Raw genomic sequence first — 24,696 nt, forward strand, 5'->3', positions numbered from 1 at the left:
ATTTTTAGAGGACAGAGGCATCACCTAATTCACGTACACATTAAAATAATAATTTGTCAGTATAAGTATTCTAACTGTATGTTAATTGGATGGCCCAGTAATAATAATGATTCCTTGTTTACCTAGTTTATACAGGTTGTGAACCTAGGTCTTTAAAAAATCTGAAGATTTCACTACCTGTTCCTCTAAGAATTAATAGGAATTGTTAAATTGGTGTGATTATTTTATCTTTATATAATTTCCTCTTTCTTAAATCTCTGCAGCCTCAAATGCTGCTTATCTTCCTTTTGCAACACTCCTGCCAAGTTTTTTTTGTTTTGCTTTGTTTTTGCGGTACGTGGGCCTCTCACTGTTGTGGCCTCTCCCGTTGCGGAGCACAGGCTCCGGACGCGCAGGCTCAGCGGCCATGGATCACGGGCCCAGCCGCTCCACGGCATGTGGGATCTTCCCGGACCGGGGCACGAACCCGCGTCCCCTGCATCGGCAGGCAGACTCACAACCACTGCGCCACCAGGGAAGCCCATGCCAAGTTTTTTAATGGGGTTCAGTGTGTTCCAGAGTAAAAGTCTGTGCGTAGACAGAATAATGACTCCATTTGCAAATATCCATTTAAAAATCCTTTTCATGGCTTGTATGACTGCAAACCAAAAGTTGTATGATTAAAGGGACATAAAAATACTGCATCTTAGAAGTGGTTCAGTATTGGCAAGTGAAAGCAGCTGGATTACTTTTAGGCATTACAGTAGTATCTCCCTTACCCACCTTATCCCTGTGGGGGATGTGTCCCAAGATCCCCAGTGGATGCCTGAAATCTCAGATAGTACCAAACCCTATATGTACTGTTTTTTCCTATACATACATACCTGTGATAAAATTTAATTTATAAATTAGGCAGAGTAAGAGATTGGCAACAATAATAAAATAGAACAATTATAACAATATATTATATTAAAGTTATGTTAAAAGTTATGTGACTGTGGTCTCTCTCTCTCTCTCAATATCTCATTGTACAAATTTAATGCCTTTTCCATTTTAACTCAGTGCTTATTACACACTAACTTTCGCGGTCTGAGGTGTGACAGCAGTACTAACACGAATGTCTTTTTCTTTCTTCAAAATTTCACAGATGGAAGATTCGTTCTTACTGTAGAGTTTAGCAACCTCAGCATATGATTTTTTTCTTTCTTCATGAAGTCGAGAACTGTCACTTTGTCACCTAAGGAAGCACTTCACGGCTTCTCTTTGGTGTACCTGGATTGCCAGCACCACTACTGTTGCACTTTGGGCTGTTATTAAGTACAGTAAGCGTGACTTAACACAAGCCCTGTGATACCTCGACAGTGGATCTGATAACCTAGGTGGCTACTAAGTGACTAACGGGCGGGATACACTGGACTAAGGGGTGATTTGCTCCCTGGCAGGTCAGAGTAGGACAGCGTGAGGTTTCGTCACGCTACTCAGAATGGCGCACAGTTTAAAACCTATGAACTGTTTATTTCTGGAATTTTTCGTTTAATATTTTCGTACCTTGGTTGACCTCAGATAAGTGAAACCACAGAAAGCAAAACCACGGATAGGGAGTGACTACTGTATATAAGTCCAAAAACTCATTAGTATGCTAAATTTCCATTATATATCTATAAATTCTTTCACTTAGTAAATATTTCTGAGCAGTGGGGTGTTTTTTTTTTTCAGTAAGATTTATTGAGCATTTGTTTACTCTCCCTGAGCTTTGCACTAATTGTTTTAACATGTACTGGATAACCTTCAAGTGACCCTATAATATAGAACTATTATTTCCTCCATTTTTTTGATGAAGCCACCGTGGCACTCTAGAGGTTTTTCTAACTTGCCTACTTGACTAATGGTGAGGGGGGAGCCAGGAATGGTGCCCAGTCTAACTGTGCCCTTGACCATCCCCCTCTCACTGACTCTCAGGGCACGGCTTTCTGAATTAGTCACAGATCCAGCCTTCAAAGAACTCAGGGACTAATGGACCTATAAAAGCTGTACATAATTTTATTAAAATATAAGATACAAAACAGTAACTAATATTGAAACTTTGACATATGTGCCTCTCAACTGTACAACCCCAAGATGTTCATTGAACCAAAGGCACTTGGCTCAAATTATGAAGGAAAAAAAGAAATCTTAAAAATGGGTGAATACTGACATTATGTTTTTGGGGGTACAATGAAAAATTTACAAATAATTTTTTTTTGGTCTTCTGGGAAGAAAATCCACCTTGTAACAATGTCCATAATCTCTTTAGGAGTGCTGTAGGTCTGAGCAGAGAGGTTTGCCTGTCACAGCAAGGTCTGTGGTGACAGTCCTGTCCCCTGCCTGATGGCACCAGCCATTCATTAAGACTGCCTCTCCCTAAGTGTGCTGTGGACCTCTGAGGGTCTTTCACCTGGTCCACACCCATTTCACAAAGTTTCAGTGACTGTCTCTGGAGTCTTTTTTCAAAGGTGCAGTGTTGTATTTGCTAAATGAAGGGGGAAATTATGGGGAGAATCATGAAAGATGTTATGGAGAAATGTGATCCAAAAAAAAAAAATCTATTAGTATAATTGGAACCATAGTGGAGAATGACTCATTGTTTTCTGGAATGAGAGAGGAAGAAGTATACCTCATGGCTTAGAAGCCATGCATTGATAAAGAAGTTGTGTTCATTTCCTTGTCACGTATCAGACATAACCGGCAGATCTGTATATAACTCTGGGGCAGGGATGCGATCCAGAGAACTAGTGTCAGCTCCTGCCCGTGTCCTATATTCCCTTCTTTTCAGCCCTCTCAGCTGGCTTTTCTTAGTCTCCCTGAATATGCTGTTCTCTTTTCAGCACTCAGAGCTCTTTATCTGGCGGGATATTAATCCTTACCAGTCACAGCCTGTTTTCCATTTCCTTGGTAGACTTGTGGAAGGGCTGCTGCATCATGGCTGTTCTTTAAAAGGTTCATTTCACTGGCGCTTATTTTTGTCCTTACTGAGAATGCTGTGCTTAGGAAAACAATGAGAAAATTCTCTTTGGATTAATCTACTGAGAAACCATATAAATCAAAACATGCATTCTTTGCTTAGATAACAAGGAAAGTTGCGCTTTTGGAACGAATAATCAGTTTTATGAACATGTAAGCAAAAGCCTGTGTTTTGACTAGCATGTGTTGTTAGAGTCTCCAGAAATTACAATAGTCGAATTTGATCTAAGAAGTGTTAGAAACAGAAATGTGTTCTCAACAATGAAATGTCAGAATGTGATGTTTTTCAATGTTGAAATGTAAACAATCAGTGAGGGAGTTGGATGTGGATGTGGTGTTCTCATTTCTAGGGATGTTCAGGAGCCAGATGACTTAATTCTGTCTCTAGCAAGGCAGCATTAATATTGGTTGTGTCATGGTGTTTCCCTTTGTTGATTCATTCGTTTGGCCTACCGAGAGGTCATAATGGGAGGAGATTAAAGGATAACTAAAGTTATATAAAACGAAATGTTCTACGTATCTAATGCCTTCAGAAGTAATTGTTTCCTATGTAAGATTTTATCTTGGTGAAATTAAATAAGAAAAAAACAGAGAGTACTTCGTGCAACCTTAAAGGATATTTATAAAGTCCATGGAGAGTTTTAAAAAATTAGTAACTCTGGATTTATACCTGCAAACTATAGTCATCATATTCGTTCCACATCCATCATTCATGGAACAAACACTTACTGAGTGTCTGTTGTGTGCAGATACTGGGTTAGGTGATGGGCTGTACAGAGGAGAGGGCCCCTACTTCTAAGGAGAACAGGGTGGTACAAACAGATTTTTGGAGAGCCATGAATGAGTAGCAGTCGGAGAGAAGCATCAGCTTTTCCTGAGGGAAGCAGAGAGCCTCCATAAGTGGGGCATATTATGGAGTTTTTAATGCTATTGTTTATTTTTGCTGATGGTCTTTTACACAGTAGGGGTTGTTACTCTTCTTCTCCTTTTAAAATAATACTCCTAGGCAAGATTTTTTTTGTGGCTTCCTATTTGTGAGGCACTTAGATCTGTTATCTCATTTAATTCTCTCAGAAGCTCTATAAAGCTGGCACTGTTCTAATCTCTGTTTTACAGAAGTGGGAGGAGAGATTTATAATGCTTGAGAAAGGGCCCAGGATCAGAGAGTGGCAGACCCGGGATTCAGCCCGGGCTTTTAAGGCACTTAAGTCACTACTCTTAACCGCTAGACTCTCACACAAAGCACAGTGGCTGGATAGAGCATGTATTTTATAGGTTCTTGTCTCGACAGAGTGTGAGAATGGTTATGTGAGCACTTAGAAAACTGAAGACATTGTCCTGTTGTTTAAATAGGTGTATTTATAACTAAAAGGGTTTTAAAGGTGGCAGTGGAAGGCAGTGAACATGGCAGGTTTTCCACCTTTCCTAATAAGCTGGACCAGTCTTTACAAGGAAAAACTGCGTCCTTACAGTGGCCAGTGGGACAAGTATGTGTATATATAGCAGATATGGAATTATTTGCTAATAGAACAGCATGCACCCTAATCAAGTCCTTATGGTAGAGAGCTGTGTAATCCTGTGTGAATCTGTTCCCCTGCCTTCTGAAGAACTACGTAATGGTAGAGTTGTGTGTACATGTATACATGCGTGTGCCCATGACTAAGTACACATGTTGTGCCATGAGCCATGCCTTACTTATGTTTTGTTACTAGAAACTTAGTAGACGAGAAACTAGAAATGATTATAAGCCTAATGAGAACCCACTTTTTCTACAGAAGTTTGATCAGCACTGCTGTGTTTATAAAGTCATTCACTTTTAAAACTGCATATGAATTTTAGAAACTTAAAAGTGAGGAAATTGGCCCAGAAAGGTTAAGTACTGCCTCAGTTCATATTAGCTACATGACAGTAGCATCTTGCTAGAAGGTGGTACTCTCAGATGGGTCACGGATTAGGCATAAGGAAATTGCAAGGTACCTTTTGCCAGTGTAGTGTAACAATTAGGAGACAGCCAGTGTTCGTACTCTAATGGGATGATACTAAGAAAGTTCCCTTTTTTTTTTTTTTTTTTTTTGTGGTACGCGGGCCTCTCCCTGTTGTGGCCTCTCCCGTTGCGGAGCACAGGCTCGGGATGCACAGGCTCAGCGGCCATGGCTCACGGGCCCAGCCGCTCCGTGGCACGTGGGATCCTCCCGGACCAGGGCACGAACCCATGTCCCCTGCATTGGCAGGCGGACTCTCAACCACTGCGCCACCAGGGAAGCTCTCAAGTTCCCTTTTTAAAGCCTCAGTTTCAACATCTATAAACTGAGCATTAGAATAGGAGTGACTTCCCAGGAGTTAGATGAGGTGATGCAAGTAAAGCGCGCAGCCCGGGTAACGCACTCAGTCTGTGGTAATGTTTGTCGTTGTCATCTTCATTTTACAAATGAGAAAACGGAGTCCTCCAAGTTGTGCCTGCTCGTTGTGGATAAAGCTGCAGAGCACATCTAGAACCAGGTTCCTGATATCCGTCTGGGGCATTGCCCATCCCTCTGTGTACACTTCATTTGCATTTTGTGGCATCTTCTTTTTTTTTTTTTAATCACCTCCTACTGTGGGAACCAGCTGGCTTCCCTTTCTGCCCCAGAGTAGTTGTAAGAATAGGAGGTGTGTAAACCCATTTGAGTTTTCTCAGGGTTCAGAAGAAAAGGTGTTAGCACAAAATCTGTAACTGATCAGCATGTGGTTGCCTTGATTGATCATCCTGGCCCATTAGTAAATCTTTGCTTGGAAGGCTGTGATTGTTTCCCCTACTTCAGGGTGAGAATTTGAAATTACCCTCTGGCCCTAGCAATCCAGAAAAGGGGGATATTTAGGTGGCAAGTCTCATTCTGGTCTGCAGTCTTGCCTCTCTCCGAGCTACCCAGATTTACATATGGTGATCTAGAGAGACATATTCTTCCTTTACTTAATCAACAAACAGATGAAGGGGCTCCCTCATGGAGCTTATAATATAAGCCTTCTACACTGTAACTGTTCACTATCGTGTGTAGTTGGAGACCCAGCCTATCTAAAAATCCAAGAATCTTCCCTGTATTGGAGTGGCACTTGGGGTTAGGATCAGGAACTTCATTTTCTTTACTTTCTTCATATCCAATAAATTCCAGAGTGAACGTACAGTTACTCAGTAATCGTAAAGCCAGCTGTTTAATGGTGAGTCAAAACATTTGATGATGGCGATATTCTAGGAAGAGCAGCATACTGTCTGTCAAAAGAAACCAAAAAAAATATATTTGGATTTTTTTCCTGCTACCACACAATTTAAGTAGATAAATTTGCAATAGAAATACATCCACAATTTGAGGAAGAAAGAATAGAATAGAGTCAAAGATGACCACGATCTGAGTTGGTTAATATATTTCCTTTATCAGAAACCAAGAATCAAGAACAGGAAGAGGAGGTAGTTGTGTTTTTTATCCTTTTTCTTTTTCTTTTCCAGGGGAAGGGAGTTTATTAAAGATGAATTTGGTTTAAACACGTTTATTATAAGGCAGTCCTAAGACATTTACATTTTGCCTGAAACCAAGATTAGGCAGGGCTCCACCTCCCTTAGGGGAGCCACAGGATCCCCTTCCTCGGGCCTGTGGGCAGAAGACCTAAATGTAGCCCAGCAGATGCTGCCATCGGGGGCTTCCATCACGAGGGGCGATGTGAAGGTAGATCGGACTTATTTGCAGCCTCCGTGGAATGGAGCACTGGGTGAGGTATGGAAGTGGCTAGGGTCTGAGAAGAGGGATGAGTGCTGTTGCCCAGCAGCCTCATCCTGTGCAGATCATTTTGGAGGGGCAGGTACTGCTTGGACCCTGCTTCCGGCCCGAGCCCGATTGTCCAGCCTTCCTGCTGAGCTGTCCAGTGCCCTTGCAATAAGTTCATTTCTGCTCAAGATAGAATTGGTTGTTGTCACTCATATCTGTGAACACTGATTAGTACAAATATCCCATGAAGGATCCCATGAAGTACTTGAGGGGTATTGTTCAAAAAAAAAAAATCGTAGTTGGCAGCGGATTTTCTTTCATATCATTGTTAAATGAGTAAAATGAAATAAAATAGTATGTCCATTCTGAATAGGATGGATAAAATAGTATGCTCATTTTGCTGAGCTACTTCACTGCTATGTGACCATGGGCAAGCAGCATCTCTGTTTGGATGTCTAATAAACATTCCATGATGCCTGATCTTGCCCCCAAATCTTCTTCCCTCTAGTCATTCTCATCTCAGAAAAAGAAAAAGGCATCCCTATTACCACCCAGTTCTTCAAGCCAAAAACCTTGAATACTTCCTTTATATCATTCCCTATCTCCAGCCCATTTACAGGAGGGATCTCAAAGGATACATGATGGTCCTCTTTATCCCCATCCCAACCACACAAATTCAAGTCACTACTGTATCTTTACTCTTACATAATTTCTCTTCCATTTCTGCTGCCTTGACATCTTCTCTCCACAAAGAATCCTGAGTGATTATTCTCAGTTGTAAATCAAACCATATCATTTCTTTATTCAAAGGTCCTCCAATGGCTACAAATTGAGCCTAAAATAAAAATATGAACTGGTGACTGTGACCTGCTAGGACCTACATAATACTTCCCTGCCTGCTTCTACACCATCTCCTGCCCTTGATCACTTCACTCTAGCCTAGCTGGTCTGTCTTTCCCTTACTCGTGCCTGGCTTTCCCTATGTTGTATTACTCTTCCCATTTCCTGGAATGCCTTATTCAGAGAAGCCCTTCCTCACCGCCCCCCTCGCAGCCCCGCAGTCTCTCTTAACATTATATTCTGGCTTTTGTCACTATGTGGGGTTGTCCAGTTTATTTGTGTAAATCATGTATAGCCCATCCCCTTCTAGAATATCAGCTCCATGAGAGCAGACAGCTTGTCTTTTTCATTTTGACTGTGTTTCCCATGGCTAGAAAGGTAATTAGCACATCGTAGTCACTTAATAAATACTTGTCGATCAAATGAATGAAATAATTCAAGAGTGAAGTTATCTAACCGTTTTAAACTTAGTTTGTCACATGAAAAGCCTTCCTTGTGGGTTATTGTAAAGATTAAGTAAAATACTGAATGTAAAATACTTAGCATGGTGTTCTATATATAGTAAATGCTCCATAAATATCACTGGTTTTGTTTTTGTTATTGTTGGGTTAACATTATATACATTTATGTCAACACATGATCAAATGTTATTTACTTTCCTCTTTTGCATAGATATCAAAGTAGCATGTAAATAAAGAAAATAAAGATTGTACTTTTGCTTACAAGGTATCTGTGATAAATTTTATAGACCATTATCAGAATCACTTGGGAGCATTTGCAGATTCTTCTCTCCTCCCAGGAGGATGTGTCAGATTCTCTTGGTAGAGGGCAGAAAGTCAGTGTTTAAAAATTTTCCCTAGGTGATTATCAACATTCCAAATAGTACCTAACCTGAGGAAAAGAATATGCAAGACACTAATATAATTTACCTAAGTCCCAGTCATTTGCAGATTCCAGGAGGCTTCCTAAAAACCAAGGGGCAAGATAGGGAGTTAGTTGGAGGGGTTGATTATGTATTGAGATAGAGGCTGCCCAGTTTTTCTGGGGACTGGAAAGCTGACGCCCAGGCACAGGAGTATGCTGACTTAATGCTGAATTAACAGTTAGTGACCTAGATTCCCTTTGCTTGGATAACAGGAATGATCCCCACATGGAATCTGAGAGACGAACCAGTGGTCACAGATAGAAGGGAAGGGAGCTAGCTGAGTCATTATCCAAGTTGGCTTCTGGTCCGTTTTCATATTAGGGATGGGAATAGCTACAGATTGATTTTTTTTTTCCTAGGATATCAGGTATACATATGGGCCTGGAGACAGGAAATGGGGGGAACCTCCTTCCTTTGGAGGGTAGCAGCTGTTATAAAGGAAATTAAACAGTTTGTGATGGCCCTGGGCCTGGAAGATCACTTTAGGAAGGGATCTGCTCCATCTGTCAATCACTCTGTCTCTGTCCCACCTCTATCACCCACCCTCTTATGTTAAGCGTTTCTCTCTTGGGCTGATGGTTCCTAGAGTTATGCACAGGCTCTGCCCTTGGACAACACAGGAGGGAGTGCTTCGGTGACCATCGCACACTTCCAAAGACTGCATTTAAAAATCGAATGCAAAGACATATTTTCTATCAGAGTATACTTAAATTATGTTTTTATTTATTTATTTATTTATTTATTTATTTATTTATTTTTGGCTGTGTTGGGTCTTCGTTTCTGTGCGAGGGCTTTCTCTAGTTGCGGCAAGCGGGGGCCACTCTTCATCGCGGTGCACGGGCCTCTCACTATCGCGGCCTCTCTTGTTGCGGAGCACAGGCTCCAGACGCGCAGGCTCAGTAGTTGTGGCTCACGGGCCTAGTTGCTCCACGGCATGTGGGATCTTCCCAGACCAGGGCTCGAATCTGTGTCCCCTGCATTGGCAGGCCGATTCTCAACCACTGCGCCACCAGGGAAGCCCTTAAATTATGTTTTAAGATAAAATATTTCATACTGTATGTTTAATCTATGTATATATATCCAGTTAAATTTTTGCATTTTATATTTTTAGCTTGTCATTTTAATTGGAAGAAGTAATTATGCTCTAACAGGAATGTTCTTTTCTTTCGTTTTTTTTAAATTTTTAATGTTTTAGTGCTGCCACCTGTCCCTATTCAGAAATCAATTTGAATAAAGACCGAATTTTCCCAGACCGCTTAAGTGGTGAGATGCCTGCGGCTAGTCCATCATTTCCAAGAAGTAAAAGGGCAGACACAAATGAAATCTCTTCATCTCCTGAAACCAGGTAATTAAAGTGGTAATATTAGTGTTATTTAGAGGTACTGTAGTTGGAAGATTTTTTTTCCTTAGGTGATTTATGTTCTGTAGTGATGTCTTCTAGTACATTATTGAAAATGCACCTGAATTAACGTGAGGCCGATGGTACTTATAAAAGCGTGTCCAAATCAGGCAGGATATCGTATTACTTGTTCATCTTTTAGTTGAACTTGCTTGATGTTAGAAGTTTGGAAATCCCCATTTTATTTCATGCCAATTCATACACTGAATGAACGGATCAATATTTGTATAAAAGCATCCTTTACAAAGAAGATGGTAGATTCCTTGTGAAGAAAGGACATTATTTCTTTTTAGTGCTCATTATATGCCAAGTACTTGCATCTACATTATTTCATTTAATTATTAGGATATTTGTTGTACTGTATGCTCAGTCATTTGGTTTTGATATCACTTGTAGAGTTGAGTTGGAATGTTTTAACCTCCATGGATTATTAAGTAAAGAACCAAGTTTTGTTTGATGTTTTAAGTAAATGGGCTCTGCCTTTATATTAACTAAAGATATTACTAAAAGAAAACGTTAATAGAAAGATGATCCTTAGCACTTAGGTTTTGGGGCTTTCTTTTATGGAGAGTTTTTAAAATCTAAGACAATGTAGTTCTTTGATTATTTTAATATTTTGTAACTTTTGTTCTCATGGATGAACCAAGTGAACATTTGAATTAATAAATCTGATTCTTGGACTTCCCTAGTGGCCCAGTGGTTAAGAATCCACCTGCCAATGCAGGGGACACGGGTTCGATCCCTAGTCCGGGAGGATCCCACATGCCATGGAGCAGCTAAGCCCGTGCACCACAACTACTGAGCCTGCACTCTAGAGCCCTCGAGCCACAACTACTGAGCCTGTGTGCTGCAACTACTGAAGCCCGCACACCGTAGAGCCCGTGCTCCACAACAAGAGAAGCCACCGCAATGAGAAGCACATGCACCACAACAAAGAGTAGCCCCTGCTTGCTGCAACTAGAGAAAAAAGCCCGCGCGCAGCAATGAAGACCCAATGCAGCCAAAAATTAATTAATTAATTAATTAAAAAAAATTTTTTTAAATCTTATTCTCAGCTCACAGCAGTGTTATTGGAGTAATGGTATTTAAAGTATCAAAATCCTTAGAGAAAAGCAGTTTCACCCTATGGATCGGGGAGAGCTGTAACTTCTTTAATTATCAACAATGATTTTTTTTTTTTTTTTTTTTTTGGCTGCATTGGGTCTTCGTTGCTGTGCATGGGCTTTCTCTAGTCGCGGCTAGCGGGGGCTACTCTTCATTGCGGGGCGCGGGCTTCTCATTATGGTGGCTTCTCTTGTTATGGAGCACGGGCTCTAGGCACGCGGGCTTCAGTAGTTGTGGCTCGAGGGCTCTAGAGCGCAGGCTCAGTAGTTGTGGCTCACGGGCTTAGTTGCTCCACGGCATGTGGGATCTTCCCAGACTAGGGATTGAATCTGTGTCCCCTGCATTGGCAGGCAGATTCTTAACCGCTGCACCACCAGGGAAGTCCCTGATGCTTTGTTTTTAATCCTCAAAACCATGACTAATGTAACATAAATTCATTTACCCAACTCAGTGCCCTGTAATGAGGGCATATCACTTGAGGAAATTTACTTTAAGACAAATAAAGTACTAATTCACATAGTAATAATTACAGAAACAGAGTTCATTGACTCACAAGGAGGTAAGGATCCCTGAAGTTTAGATTTCAAAAGCTGAGATATTGTTTAAAATTTTAACAGGATACTCTGAGGGACTGGCAGTTTCATCTCACAGGCTTTTCACTAACTTTCTGGGCTCTGGCTGGATACCTGGGTCCAGTTTCCTCACAGCAGAAAGACCTAGTTGGTTTAGATGATTTTTGCGGTCCTTTTTAACTCGACATATTTGTAAGAAAAGAGTACTTTTTTTTCCTTTCAGTTTTATTGAGATATAATTGACATATAGCACTGTGTAAGTTTAAGGTGTACAACATAATCACTTGGCTTACGTATATTGTGAAATGATTACCACAGTAAATGAACATCCATCACCTCACGTACGTCCAAAAAAAAAGAAAAAAATGTTTTTTTCCTTGTGATGAGAACTTTTAGAACCTACTTTCTTAGCAGCTTTCAAATATACCATCCAGCAGTGTTAACTGTAATCATCATGCTGTACATCTTTAGGACTTACTTATTTTATAACCGGAAGTTTGTACCTTTTAACCGCCTTCCTCCAATTCCCCCTCCCCCATCCCCTGCCTCTGGTAACCACAAGTCTGATCTCTAGAAAAGAGTGATGTTTATAGTGGCTCTAATGATTCCAGGGATCCATCTTCTGTGAGGATGTGAGCATGGTTCTTCACGTCATCACCTGTCATTAAGGAGACAGTCTTAGAGATTTTAAGGTTTCTATCGTAACCCATGGCACATGTTTGATATCTAAATAATTTTTGCATAGATTTTTAGCCCATACTGTCTTTTGATTCAGTGAATTCTAACCTGCCATTACTTCTCTGTGAATTAATATTTACACTTATTTGTGTTAAAGTTAAATTGCTTCAGGGGTACCAGGATTTGGTAAATGAGCGTTATGTTATTCATGGTTTTGAAGACTTTGTTCAGATTTCTTCTCGTCTTCAACTTCCCAGGTTAACTATTTTTATTTTATTTATTTATTCTGACTCATTTATTTATTTATTTTGAGGCTAGTAGTAACCGGAGAGATTTGATTAGGTATACGTTGTTGAAGGAAACATGAGGGAGACAATCCAGACTTTGGATTTTCCAGACATTTTAATGATCCCAGACTTTTTAAGGTGAACATTTTTGACCGAGATTTTTTTTGCTTTACCTTTTATGCTAAGTATTTTTAAGAAATGATTACAGACATCATGATATTTCAATCTAAGCACTTCATTATGCATAAAAACATTTCCAAAATAACATCAATTTATTTACTTTTCTAAATATAGATTTTATTCTTTTAAATTTTTAAAAATTGACTTCAGATTATTTTTTTTTTCTTCTCCAGGCAGTCACTAGTTCTCAACAACAATCAAAATGATACATGGTATTTTAGATATAAATGATCATGGGGTAGCAACACAGCAGATGTTAACAAATGAAAGGTTGTTAACCAAGAAGCCTCATCTTACAGCTTGAGGATGGTTGATTTAATGTAGAATTAATAGAGTTGAAGTTATCTGGCTTCTTTGCTGTAAGTGAATCTGTATGAACATATTTAATTATTTTTTTCTTTTTTAAAATTAAAAAAATTTTTTTATTGAAGTATAGTTGATTTACAATGTTGTGTTAGTTTCAGGTGTATAGCAAAGTGATTCAGTTATACATAGATCCACTCTTCTTTAGACTCTTTTCCCATATAGGCCATTTCAGAGTATTGAGTGGAGTTCCCTGTGCTGTACAGTAGGTTGTTATTAGTTATCTATTTTATATATAGTAGTGTGTATAGAAAACATAAAATTTTTTGATCACTGATTCTTTCACCTGGACTTAAGAATGAAATCGTGAGCTGTGCAAAGCTCTGAGAACAGTGACTGATAAGCAATAAGCCCTTAATAAATGTTAGTTTTTATTAGTGCTGTTGCAAGAGGAATAGTTTGCTTATTTGTTTCACAATATTTATTTTATTTCAGAGGAGCAAAGTAAGGCTGGCCCATTTCTTTTTTTAATATTCCTAGGTTAAACTTTGAGTCGAGAGCACTCAAGCAAGATGATTCTCATAATGTCAGATTACGGTCTCTCCTCTTTTTCCATAATTATTGCTCATGTAGATGGAGTTTCCCAGTCAGGTTTTAACACATTTTCTTTGCATCCTTCTTAATAATTTGCTAAAAATTGGTTGCCAGACTCTACTTTTAAAAAAAAAAAAAAAAAAGCATTTGGCACAGCAAGAGACAGCTACATCCCCAGAAGCAGACCTTGAGACAGATTTGATGGCAAGTGGTTTACTTGAGAGGTGAGGAAAACGCCAGTAAGGGAGTGGAGAGGTGAGACCGGGAAGGAAAGGCAGCCAGTAAAAGCTTCATTGTCACACCAGCTACCACTGTGGACAGTGGGAACACAGCCCTGCTGGGGGCACCAGTAAAAGCTTCATTGTCCCATCAGCTACCACTGTGGACAGAGGGAACACAGCCTTGCTGGGGGCATTGTGGGAGGCTGTGTAAAACACACATCTCAGGTTTTCCCACCATAGAGATGAGGGAGCTGAGCTATTTTAAAACACAAGTTCCTCTTCGGTCACGGAGCTAGGCTGCCAGGGGAGGAAGGATGAGTTAATTTCTCCAGCACGTCCCCTGCTGCACAGCAGGCAGAGCAGTCAGAGCCCCAGTAAATCCTGTGGGAAGGCAGAGCAGGTGAGAGGTAGGTAGGAGTCGGCCGCTGTGCACTGAAGAGGTAGCGTGTGGCTAGGAGATATGGGCCAAGCCCCGACAATGTCTGCTGCACCAGCCCATTCACCCATTTCAAATGCCAGCCGGTCCCCAGAATGAAGTATGCTGGCGTTGCTTGTGATCCAGGAGCAGACATAATAGGGCCAGATAAATGAACAATGCAAGGAATAGGTATGTCCTTTTCATACCATAAATGGTATTTTAAGGGCCAGTTCACAGGCCACCTGCTTGGGATAGACCCATGGATAGCCAGTGTTCCATAGCAATGCTTCCCAAACCTGACTCCACGTCTGATTCCCTGAGATCTCCAAAATTCAGATTACGGGGCCCAGCCCAGCCCACCAGAATCTTTCAGGCTAGAGCCTAGGAGTCTGCATTTAAAAAATTCACTTGGGAGTATATCTTCCTGCTTAAAATTTTCCACGACTTCCCATTGCCCTTGGAATTAAGACCCTAATTCTGAACATGGCCTACAAAACCAGTGTTATCTGGCCTCTGCCGAACTCTCCAGCTTTTTCTCTACTAGGCTGTTTTTTTTTGTTTTTTGTTTTTGTGGTATGTGGGCCTCTCACTGTTGTGGCCTCTCCCGTTGCGGAGCACAGGCTCCGGATGCGCAGGCTCAGCAGTCATGGCTCACGGGCCCAGCCACTCCGCGGCATGTGGGATTTTCCCGGACTGGGGCACGCACCCGTGTCCCCTGCATCAGCAGGCAGACTCTCAACCACTGTGCCACCAGGGAAGCCCCCAGTTCATTTTTAACAAGCATCCCCAGGTGATTGGATGCAAGTGATCTATAAACCGGGCCTTGAGAATCATTACTGAATATAAAGACCCTTCTCCGGGGTAATAGTTCACAATGTGTTACCAAATAGAGAACATCAGCGTCTATCCCACATAGTCTTATTCTCACGAAATATATTCGACAGATGCTTGTAATTGTGTTTCTAGATTAGGTGCTATCGCTATTAAAAACCACATAGTGTTTTAAGGTTCCATGTTGTTTACGCCTGCTTAGGGATAAGCACAGAAGTATAATAAAGCATTTTAAAAATACCTGCTTGGGCTTCCCTGGTGGCGCAGTGGTTGAGAGTCCGCCTGCCGATGCAGGGGACACAGGTTCGTGCCCCGGTCCGGGAGGATCCCACGTGCCGTGGAGCGGCTGGGCCCGTGAGCCGTGGCTGCTGAGCCTGCGCATCCGGAGCCTGTGCTCCGCAATGGGAGAGGCCACAACAGTGAGAGGCCCGCGTACCGCAAAAAAAAAAAAAAAAAAAAAAAAAAAACCTGCTAATGCTTGTATTACCTTGCAAGGCAAATGCCCATTACTAACCTATATCCAATGAAAAAGTTCAATTCAGTTCTTTATAGGCCATTAAAACATACAGTTTTTCAAGTTGTAGGTCTGGTGTTTCTACTCTCAGAATTACATGGAGCAGTTACAGGAATTGCAGCTTCAATCTAATTCATATATTTAGGATGAATCAGATTTGCCCATCTGTACCCATGAGAAGGGCCCTGTGAAACAGATGGGAATACAGGCTAACATAAAATATGGAACTATAAGCATGTATACATCTCTTTATTTGCAAAACTGTAAAATCTAGTAGAATAAAATTAATTTAGAGCCAGAAGTTCTAAAAGCTTACAAAAGTTAATTAGGAATCTTCAGAAACTTTGTTTTGCTTCCTAAGGTTTTCTGGTCCTGAGGGCTTGATGTTGACTACTCAGAAAGTTCCTTTAATGATTGGTCATTCCTGCCTATTGTAAAGCCTCTTCCCCCCTTTTGTTGATGGGCTGCCAGATATGGATTAAGAGCTGTGGAAATTTTCAAATATTCCAGTTCTTGGGAATCTGAGTCAAATCTATGTATTGTTTGTGTGCACCAGGGAGAAGCTGGGTTTTGGTTAAAACACTCACAGTCCTGATGCCAACTGCTGTGACACAAAGCGACCATTCAGAGTGTAAGGAAGAGATGACTGTGTTCCTGCTGATGCCTGAGAAGTTGTTAGAACAATATTGTAACAGAGTCTGATTTTCTCTCCTTGAATAGCACTTATTCTTGATTCAGGAGACTCTTTTATAAATAGTAGAAAAGCACTACCAAACGTAAGGTAGATAGCTAGTGGGAAGCAGCTGCATAGCACAGGGAGATCAGCTCGGTGCTTTGTGACCGCCTGGAGGGGTGGGATAGGGAGGGTGGGAGGGAGACGCAAAAGGGAGGGGATATGGAAACATATGTATATGTATAACTGATTAAATTTGTTATAAAGCAAAAAATTTAAAAAAAAATTGAAAAAAAAAAAGAAAAGCAATGATATCTGTTCTTTTTCCTATGACAGCAGCATGAAAGCAGTGCAGTCCTGCTCTTCTTACGCTACATGATCTTTATTTCCCAGATCTCACCTTATTGGTTAGGGCTTTTCATTTTATAAGAGAATTGATTAATTAATTGATGAATTCATTTTACTGGGGAGTTTCCTTGGCATCTTGATAACATCCACTATTATTTACTTACTCATTATATTCCTTTCTTCACTAACATATGTTCCTTATGCTAAATTTTAATTTAATAGCCTTATTAATCAAAGTGTTTTATTTGTAGTCATTAGATAAATAGTAAGCTATGCTTATCTCTCCTGGGCTGTGTTTATGAAAACTCTATTAAAACTATTGTTCATGTGTAGTCTCAAAAGGGATTTAATTATAAAAACTCTTCATTCGAATGTTAACTGGAGACATAGAAGTTTTAATTGCACTGGCTCTATCTGCCATCTTCTCCGAATCCCTTTGAAGATGGTGACCTCCTTATCCTGAAGCCATAAAGCACAGTCTTCTCTTTATTTTGTACGGGGCATCTTGGAGACAATTCAGGTGGTCTTTTACAGTTCCTCTAACATACAACCTTGAGACTCCCATTCTCTGATTTTTTACCTGTGAGTGACCTCAGCCCAGAATTTTTTTTTTTCAAAATGCTGGGGGCATGCAAAGAGACATCCTTTTAACATTCAAAATAGGAAACCCTACATTTTTTACAGCTCTCAGTACATTCACTGTGTCCCCACTTGTTCCTGGGGAGTACAGGTACTCTGCAGCTCTGACAAAGCCCCTGTGAGACTAGAATAAGCTCTTCTGGAAAGAGAAGGATGGGCATGTTTTAAGGTACGAGCCAAGCCAAACTCATGCTGGAGTCAGAGAGCTGGCTGAAATCCCTGAATTGAAGCAAAATAATTGTTTCATATTGTTTCAATATTATTTTTAACAAACTGATGACTGATTGAAACATAACGGGCTGGGGATTGTTTTTAAATGAAAAATAAAATGGAAGAAACAGCTGTTGGCATTCAAATGCGATCCTGTTACTATGTATTTACTCTTCTAGTGTTTGTTTCACTAATATTTACCACAGATCTCATTTGAGTAAGATAGTAAGACATCTAAAGCATGACACATAATTACACAGAAAAAGAGAATGCTGACTCAAAAAGAAAACATTTTTCCATTTGAGTGTATTCCACTGTCTTTATTTTTATTTATTTATTTTTTTTGCGGTACGCGGGCCTCTCACTGTTGTGGCCTCTCCCGTTGTGGAGCACAGGCTCCGGACGCGCAGGCCCAGCGGCCATGGCTCACGGGCCCAGCCGCTCCGCGGCATGTGGGATCTTCCCGGACCGGGGCACAAACCCGTGTCCCCTGCATCGGCAGGCGGACTCTCAACCACTGCGCCACCAGGGAAGCCCTCCACTGTCTTAATTAAAAGCCTAAAGAGTATTCTTGAGTAAAATTTTAGTTATGATCATATTTCAATTCAGGCTAAAGAAATGCTGAAATAAATTGGTTGTTGAAAATTCTAAAATCCCAAGAGAAATTGCTGTGTCCCAGTCACTATTCTAGGTGCTTTTAGCTATGTTAGATCATTTAACCCTCATAATGCTTATGTGGGGTAGGTGCTATTATTACATCCCCATTCAGCAAACAGAGCTCTCTCGGTTACAGGTTACACAGCTAGTAAGTAGCAGCCTAGGCAGTCTGACTGTAGGCTGGCTCATAACCATTACTCTAAAAGCTGTTTTAAAACCTGAGGAAAACAGGTTACTTAAAGAAAATAGGTGTCAGTAGATAATTTTATCCTAAAATATAAGTAATTCTTAAATAGTAATAGCTGCCATTTATCATGCTCCTACTTAAGTGTCTGGCTGTATGCAAAGCACTTCCTATATATTGTTTTATTCAGTCCTCAAAAAGCCTGTGAGGTAAAGGATTTATTATCCTTGTTTTACAGAAGATGCAGCTGAGGATTAGGGAAGTTCAGTAACTTCTGAAGGTCATATAGAACTTGTAAGTAGCAGAGCTGAAATTTGAACCAGGACTATTCATTTTCAAAGACCATCAATGTCACCACTGCTGGGCTGCTTTCTCCATGTTACGATGCACTCCCCTATGCCTAATCAGCTTGTATTCCCTTCCTAAACAAAATTATTGGTAATGAAAAATGTTGATCAAGAGGAGAAGATAAATGAGTTTTAAAGTAGAGGAAAATTGTCATGTTAAAATACAACAACACACACACAAAAAATAAATAAATAAAATAAAATACAACAAAAATATTTTTGGTTGTCATTAAAAAAAAAAAATCCATCAACAAGCATATCTTGCACTCTGTTCCAGAGTGTGTTATAATATTATCACAGAGTTTTGACATTGTGATATAAACATGTTTTGTTTATAATTGGAAGACTGTGCAGCTAGAATAACTTTTTGCTTGGGAAGTCGATATCCTAGATAAAGCATTTCATTTTTGCACAGAGAAAGAAATTAATCACAGTACCTATTCATGAGAATTAGCAGTGAAATTTCTAACCTTATAGGTGAGAGAAATATTGGTTGCCCAGTTGAGAAAGTGATTTTTATTTTAAATAAAATATAAAACAAGAATATTAGTGAGTCAGATTCCTCATTCCTGACCTTATCAATAAAATACGGTTTGAAAATAAGATTATGACACCAGAAGGCAAGTTCCCTTTAACTGCATGTAACAAGGATATGTACTGTATTCTGGAAAAACACAAGGGTAAAAAAACAAATAATAATTAAATCTAATTATAGATTTTGCTGTCAGTAAGACCTGGTGCTATACTTGCCCTGAAAATTTGGGATTAACCTCTTTAAGTCTCAGTGGATATAACAACAGAACCTTCTTCCAGTGATTGTTATGAAATAATGGACATGTAAAGAACTCAGCCAATCTTTGGTGCATAATATGTTCTTAAGTATGTTAAGTATTCTTATTATTACTTCTTATTAATACTGTTTCCACATTTCTGGATGTGCTTGGTCAGGATTCTATTTCCTTCAGGGGTTCTGTTCATCCATCTGTTTCATAATACCCTTTCTAACAGACTATTCATATTAGACCCACCCTGCCAACCCTCTAGCTAAAGGAAGCATCAGAACCCAAAGGGGCTTAGTCACTTTTATTTTTTTTTATTTATTTATTTTTTGTTTTTAGTTCGTAAAACAGATGCTTTTTTAATTATTTTTTTATTTTTTATTTTTTTTATTAGTTTCTGCTTTATAACAAAGTGAATCAGTCATACATATACATCTGTTCCCACATCCCTTCCCTCATGCATCTCCCTGCCTCCCACCCTCCCCATCCCACCCCTCCAGGCGGTCACAAAGCACCGAGCTGATCTCCCTGTGCTCTGCGGCTGCTTCCCACTATCTATCTACCTTACGTTTGGTAGTGTATATATGTCCATGCCTCTCTTTCGCTTTGTCACAGCTTACCCTTCCCACTCCCCATATCCTCAAGTCCATTCTCAAGTAGGTCTGTGTCTTTATTCCCATTTTACCCCTAGGTTCTTCATGACATTTTTTTTTTAATTCCATATATATGTGTTAGCATACGGTATTTGTCTTTCTCTTTCTGACTTACTTCACTCTGTATGACAGACTCTAGGTCTATCCACCTCATTACAAATAGCTCAGTTTTGTTTCTTTTTATGACTGAGTAATATTCCATTGTATATATGTGCCACATCTTCTTTATCCATTCATCCGATGATGGACACTTAGGTTGTTTCCATCTCCGGGCTATTGTGAATAGAGCTGCAATGAACATTTTGGTACATGTCCCTTTTTGAATTATGGTTTTCTCAGGGTATATGCCTAGTAGTAGGATTGCTGGGTCATATGGTAGTTCTATTTTTAGTTTTTTAAGGAACCTCCATACTGTTCTCCATAGTGGCTGTACCAATTCACATTCCCACCAGCAGTGCAAGAGTGTTCCCTTTTCTCCACACCCTCTCCAGCATTTATTGTTTCCAGATTTCTTGATGATGGCCATTCTGACTGGTGTGAGATGATATCTCATTGTAGTTTTGATTTGCATTTCTCTAATGATTAATGATGTTGAGCATTCTTTCATGTGTTTGTTGGCAGTCTGTATATCTTCTTTGGAGAAATGCCTATTTAAGTCTTCTGCCCATTTTTGGATTGGGTTGTTTGTTTTTTTGCTGTTGAGCTGCATGAGCTGTTTATAAATTTTGGAGATTAATCCTTTGTCAGTTGCTTCATTTGCAAATATTTTCTCCCATTCTGAGGGTTGTCTTTTGGTCTTGTTTATGATTTCCTTTGCTGTGCAAAAGCTTTGAAGTTTCATTAGGTCCCATTTGTTTATCTTTGTTTTTATTTCCATTTCTCTAGGAGGTGGGTCCAAAAGGATCTTGCTGTGATTTATGTCATAGAGTGTTCTACCTATGTTTTCCTCTAAGAGTTTGATAGTTTCTGGCCTTACATTTAAGTCTTTAATCCATTTTGAGCTTATTTTTGTGTATGGTGTTAGGGAATGATCTAATCTCAAACTTTTACATGTCCCTGTCCAGTTTTCCCAACACCACTTATTGAAGAGGCTGTCCTTTCCCCACTGTGCATTCCTGCCTCCTTTATCAAAGATAAGTTGGCCATATGTGCGTGGGTTTATCTCTGGGCTTTCTATCCTGATCCACTGATCTATCTTTCTGTTTTTATGCCAGTACCACACTGTCTTCATTACTGTAGCTTTGTAGTATAGTCTGAAGTCAGGGAGCCTGATTCCTCCAGCTCCATTTTTCGTTCTCAAGATTGCTTTGGCTATTTGGGGTCTTTTGTGTTTCCAAACAAATTTTGAAATTTTTTGTTCTAGTTCTGTGAAAAATGCCAGTGGTAGTTTGATAGGGATTGCATTGAATCTGTAGATTGCTTTGGGTAGTAGAGTCATTTTCACAATATTGATTCTTCCAATCTAGGAGCATGGTATATCTCTCCATCTATTTGTATCATCTTTAATTTCTTTCATCAGTGTCTTATAATTTTCTGCATACAGGTCTTTTGTCTCCTTAGGTAGGTTTATTCCTAGATATTTTATTCTTTTTGTTGCAATGGTAAATGGGAGTGTTTTCTTGATTTCATTTTCAGATTTTTCATCATTAGTGTACAGGAATGCCAGAGATTTCTGTGCATGAATTTTGTATCCTGCTACTTTACCAAATTCATTGATTAGCTCTAGTAGTCTTCTGGTAGCATCTTTAGGATTCTCTATGTATAGTATCATGTCATCTGCAAACAGTGACAGCTTTACTTCTTCTTTTCCAATTTGGATTCCTTTTATTTCCTTTTCTTCTCTGATTGCTGTGGCTAAAACTTCCAAAACTATGTTGAATAAGAGTGGTGAGAGTGGGCAGCCTTGTCTTGTTCCTGATCTTAGTGGAAATGGTTTCAGTTTTTCACCATTGAGGACAATGTTGGCTGTGGGTTTGTCATATATGGCCTTTATTATGTTGAGGAAAGTTCCTTCTATGCCTACTTTCTGCAGGGTTTTTATCATAAATGGGTGTTGAATTTTGTCGAAAGCTTTTTCTGCATCTATTGAGATGATCATATGGTTTTTCTCCTTCAGTTTGTTAATATGGTGTATCACATTGATTGATTTGCGTATATTGAAGAATCCTTGCATTCCTGGAATAAACCCCACTTGATCATGGTGTATGATCCTTTTTTTTTTTTTTTTTTTTTTGCGGTACGCGGGCCTCTCACTGTTGTGGCCTCTCCCGTTATGGAGCACAGGCTCCGGACGCGCAGGCTCAGCGGCCATGGCTCACGGGCCCAGCCGCTCCGCGGCACGTGGGATCTTCCCAGACCGGGGCACGAACCCGTGTCCCCTGCATCAGCAGGCGGACTCTCAACCACTGCACCACCAGGGAAGCCCCATGATCCTTTTAATGTGCTGTTGAATTCTGTTTGCTAGTATTTTGTTGAGGATTTTTGCATCTATGTTCATCAGTGATATTGGCCTGTAGGTTTCTTTCTTTGTGACATCCTTGCCTGGTTTTGGTATCAAGGTGATGGTGGCCTCATAGAATGAGTTTGGGAGTGTTCCTTCCTCTGAAATTGTTTGGAAGAGTTTGAGAAGGATGGGTGTTAGCTCTTCTCTAAATGTTTGATAGAATTTGCCTGTGAAGCCATCTGGTCCTGGGCTTCTGTTTGTTGGAAGATTTTTAATCACAGTTTCAATTTCAGTGCTTGTGATTGGTCTATTCATATTTTCTGTTTCTTCCTGATTCAGTCTTGGCAGGTTGTGCATTTCTAGGAATTTGTCCATTTCTTCCAGGTTGTCCATTTTATTGGCATAGAGTTGCTTGTAGTAATCTCTCATGATCTTTTGTATTTCTTCAGTGTCATTTGTTACTTCTCCTTTTTCATTTCTAATTATATTGATTTGAGTCTTCTTCCTTTTTTTCTTGATGAGTCTGGCTAATGGTTTGTCAATTTTGTTTATCTTCTCAAAGAACCAGCTTTTAGTTTTATTGATCTTTGCTATCGTTTCCTTCATTTCTTTTTCATTTATTTCTGATCTGATCTTTATGATTTCTTTCCTTCTGCTAACTTTGGGGATTTTTGTTCTTCTTTCTCTAATTGCTTTAGGTGCAGGGTCAGGTTGTTTACTCGAGATGTTTCCTGTTTCTTAAGGTGGGATTGTATTGCTATAAACTTCCCCCTTAGAACTTCTTTTGCTGCGTCCCATAGGTTTTGGGTCGTCGTGTCTCCATTGTCATTTGTTTCTAGGTATTTTTTAATTTCCTCTTTGATTTCTTCAGTGATCACTTCGTTATTGAGTAGTGTATTGTTTAGCCTCCATATGTTTGTATTTTTTACAGGTCTTTTCCTGTAATTGATGTCTAGTCTCATAGCATTGTGGTCGGAAAAGATACTTGATACAATTTCAATTTTCTTAAATTTACCAAGGCTTGATTTGTGACCCAAGGTATGATCTATCCTGGAGAATGTTCCATGAGCACTTGAGGAAAATGTGTATTCTGTTGTTTTTGGATGGAATGTCCTATAAATATCAATTAAGTCCATCTTGTTTAATGTATCATTTAAAGCTTGTGTTTCCTTATTTATTTTCATTTTGGATGATCTGTCCATTGGTGAAAGTGGGGTGTTAAAGTCCCCTACTATGAGTGTGTTACTGTCGATTTCCCCTTTTATGGCTTTTAGTAATTGCCTTATGTATTGAGGTGCTCCTATGTTGGGTGCATAAATATTTACAATTGTTATATCTTCTTCTTGGATCGATCCCTTGATCATTATGTAGTGTCCTTCTTTGTCTCTTCTAATAGTCTTTATTTTAAAGTCTATTTTGTCTGATATGAGAATTGCTACTCCAGCTTTCTTTTGATTTCCATTTGCATGGAATATCTTTTTCCATCCCCTTACTTTCAATCTGTATGTGTCTCTAGGTCTGAAGTGGGTCTCTTGTAGACAGCATATATATGGGTCTTGTTTTTGTATCCATTCAGCCAATCTGTGTCTTTTGGTGGGAGCATTTAGTCCATTTGCATTTAAGGTAATTATTGATATGTATGTTCCTATTCCCATTTCCTTAATTGCTTTGGGCTTGTTATTGTAGGTATATTCTTTCTGTTGTGTTTCTTGCCTAGAGAAGTTCCTTTTGCATTTGTTGTAAAGCTGGTTTGGTGGTGCTGAACTCTCTCAGCTTTTGCTTGTCTGTAAACGTTTTAATTTCTCCATCAAATCTGAATGAGATCCTTGCTGGGTAGAGTAATCTTGGTTGCAGGTTTCTCTCCTTCATCACTTTAATTAAGTCCTGCCACTCCCTTCTGGCTTGTAGAGTTTCTGCTGAGAGATCAGCTGTTAACCTGATGGGGATTCCCTTGTGTGTTATTTGTTGTTTTTGCCTTGCTGCTTTTAATATGATTTCTTTGTGTTTAATTTTTGACAGTTTGATTAATATGTGTCTTGGTGTATTTCTCCTTGGATTTATTCTGTATGGGACTCTCTGTGCCTCCTGGACTTGATTAACTATTTCCTTTCCCAAATTAGGGAAGTTTTCAACTATAATCTCTTCAAATATTTTCTCAGTCCCTTTCTTTTTCTCTTCTTC

General features: G+C 39.7%; 1 protein-coding gene across 6 annotated transcripts in view; it reads left to right on the plus strand.

Annotated features, from left to right (window-relative positions):
• Positions 1-24,696, plus strand: part of L3MBTL3 (L3MBTL histone methyl-lysine binding protein 3) — a 127,277-nt gene that overhangs the window by 79,938 nt on the left and 22,643 nt on the right. For all 6 annotated transcript variants that reach the window (XM_081251328.1, XM_081251331.1, XM_081251332.1 and 3 more), the window contains one exon: positions 9,677-9,826. In XM_081251328.1, coding sequence (XP_081107454.1) covers positions 9,677-9,826 — 150 coding nt within the window. The remainder of the gene's footprint in view (positions 1-9,676; positions 9,827-24,696) is intronic.

The sequence above is a fragment of the Mesoplodon bidens genome (genome assembly GCF_964165515.1).
Source record: "Mesoplodon bidens genome assembly, chromosome: 12".
NCBI lineage: Eukaryota > Metazoa > Chordata > Mammalia > Artiodactyla > Ziphiidae > Mesoplodon > Mesoplodon bidens.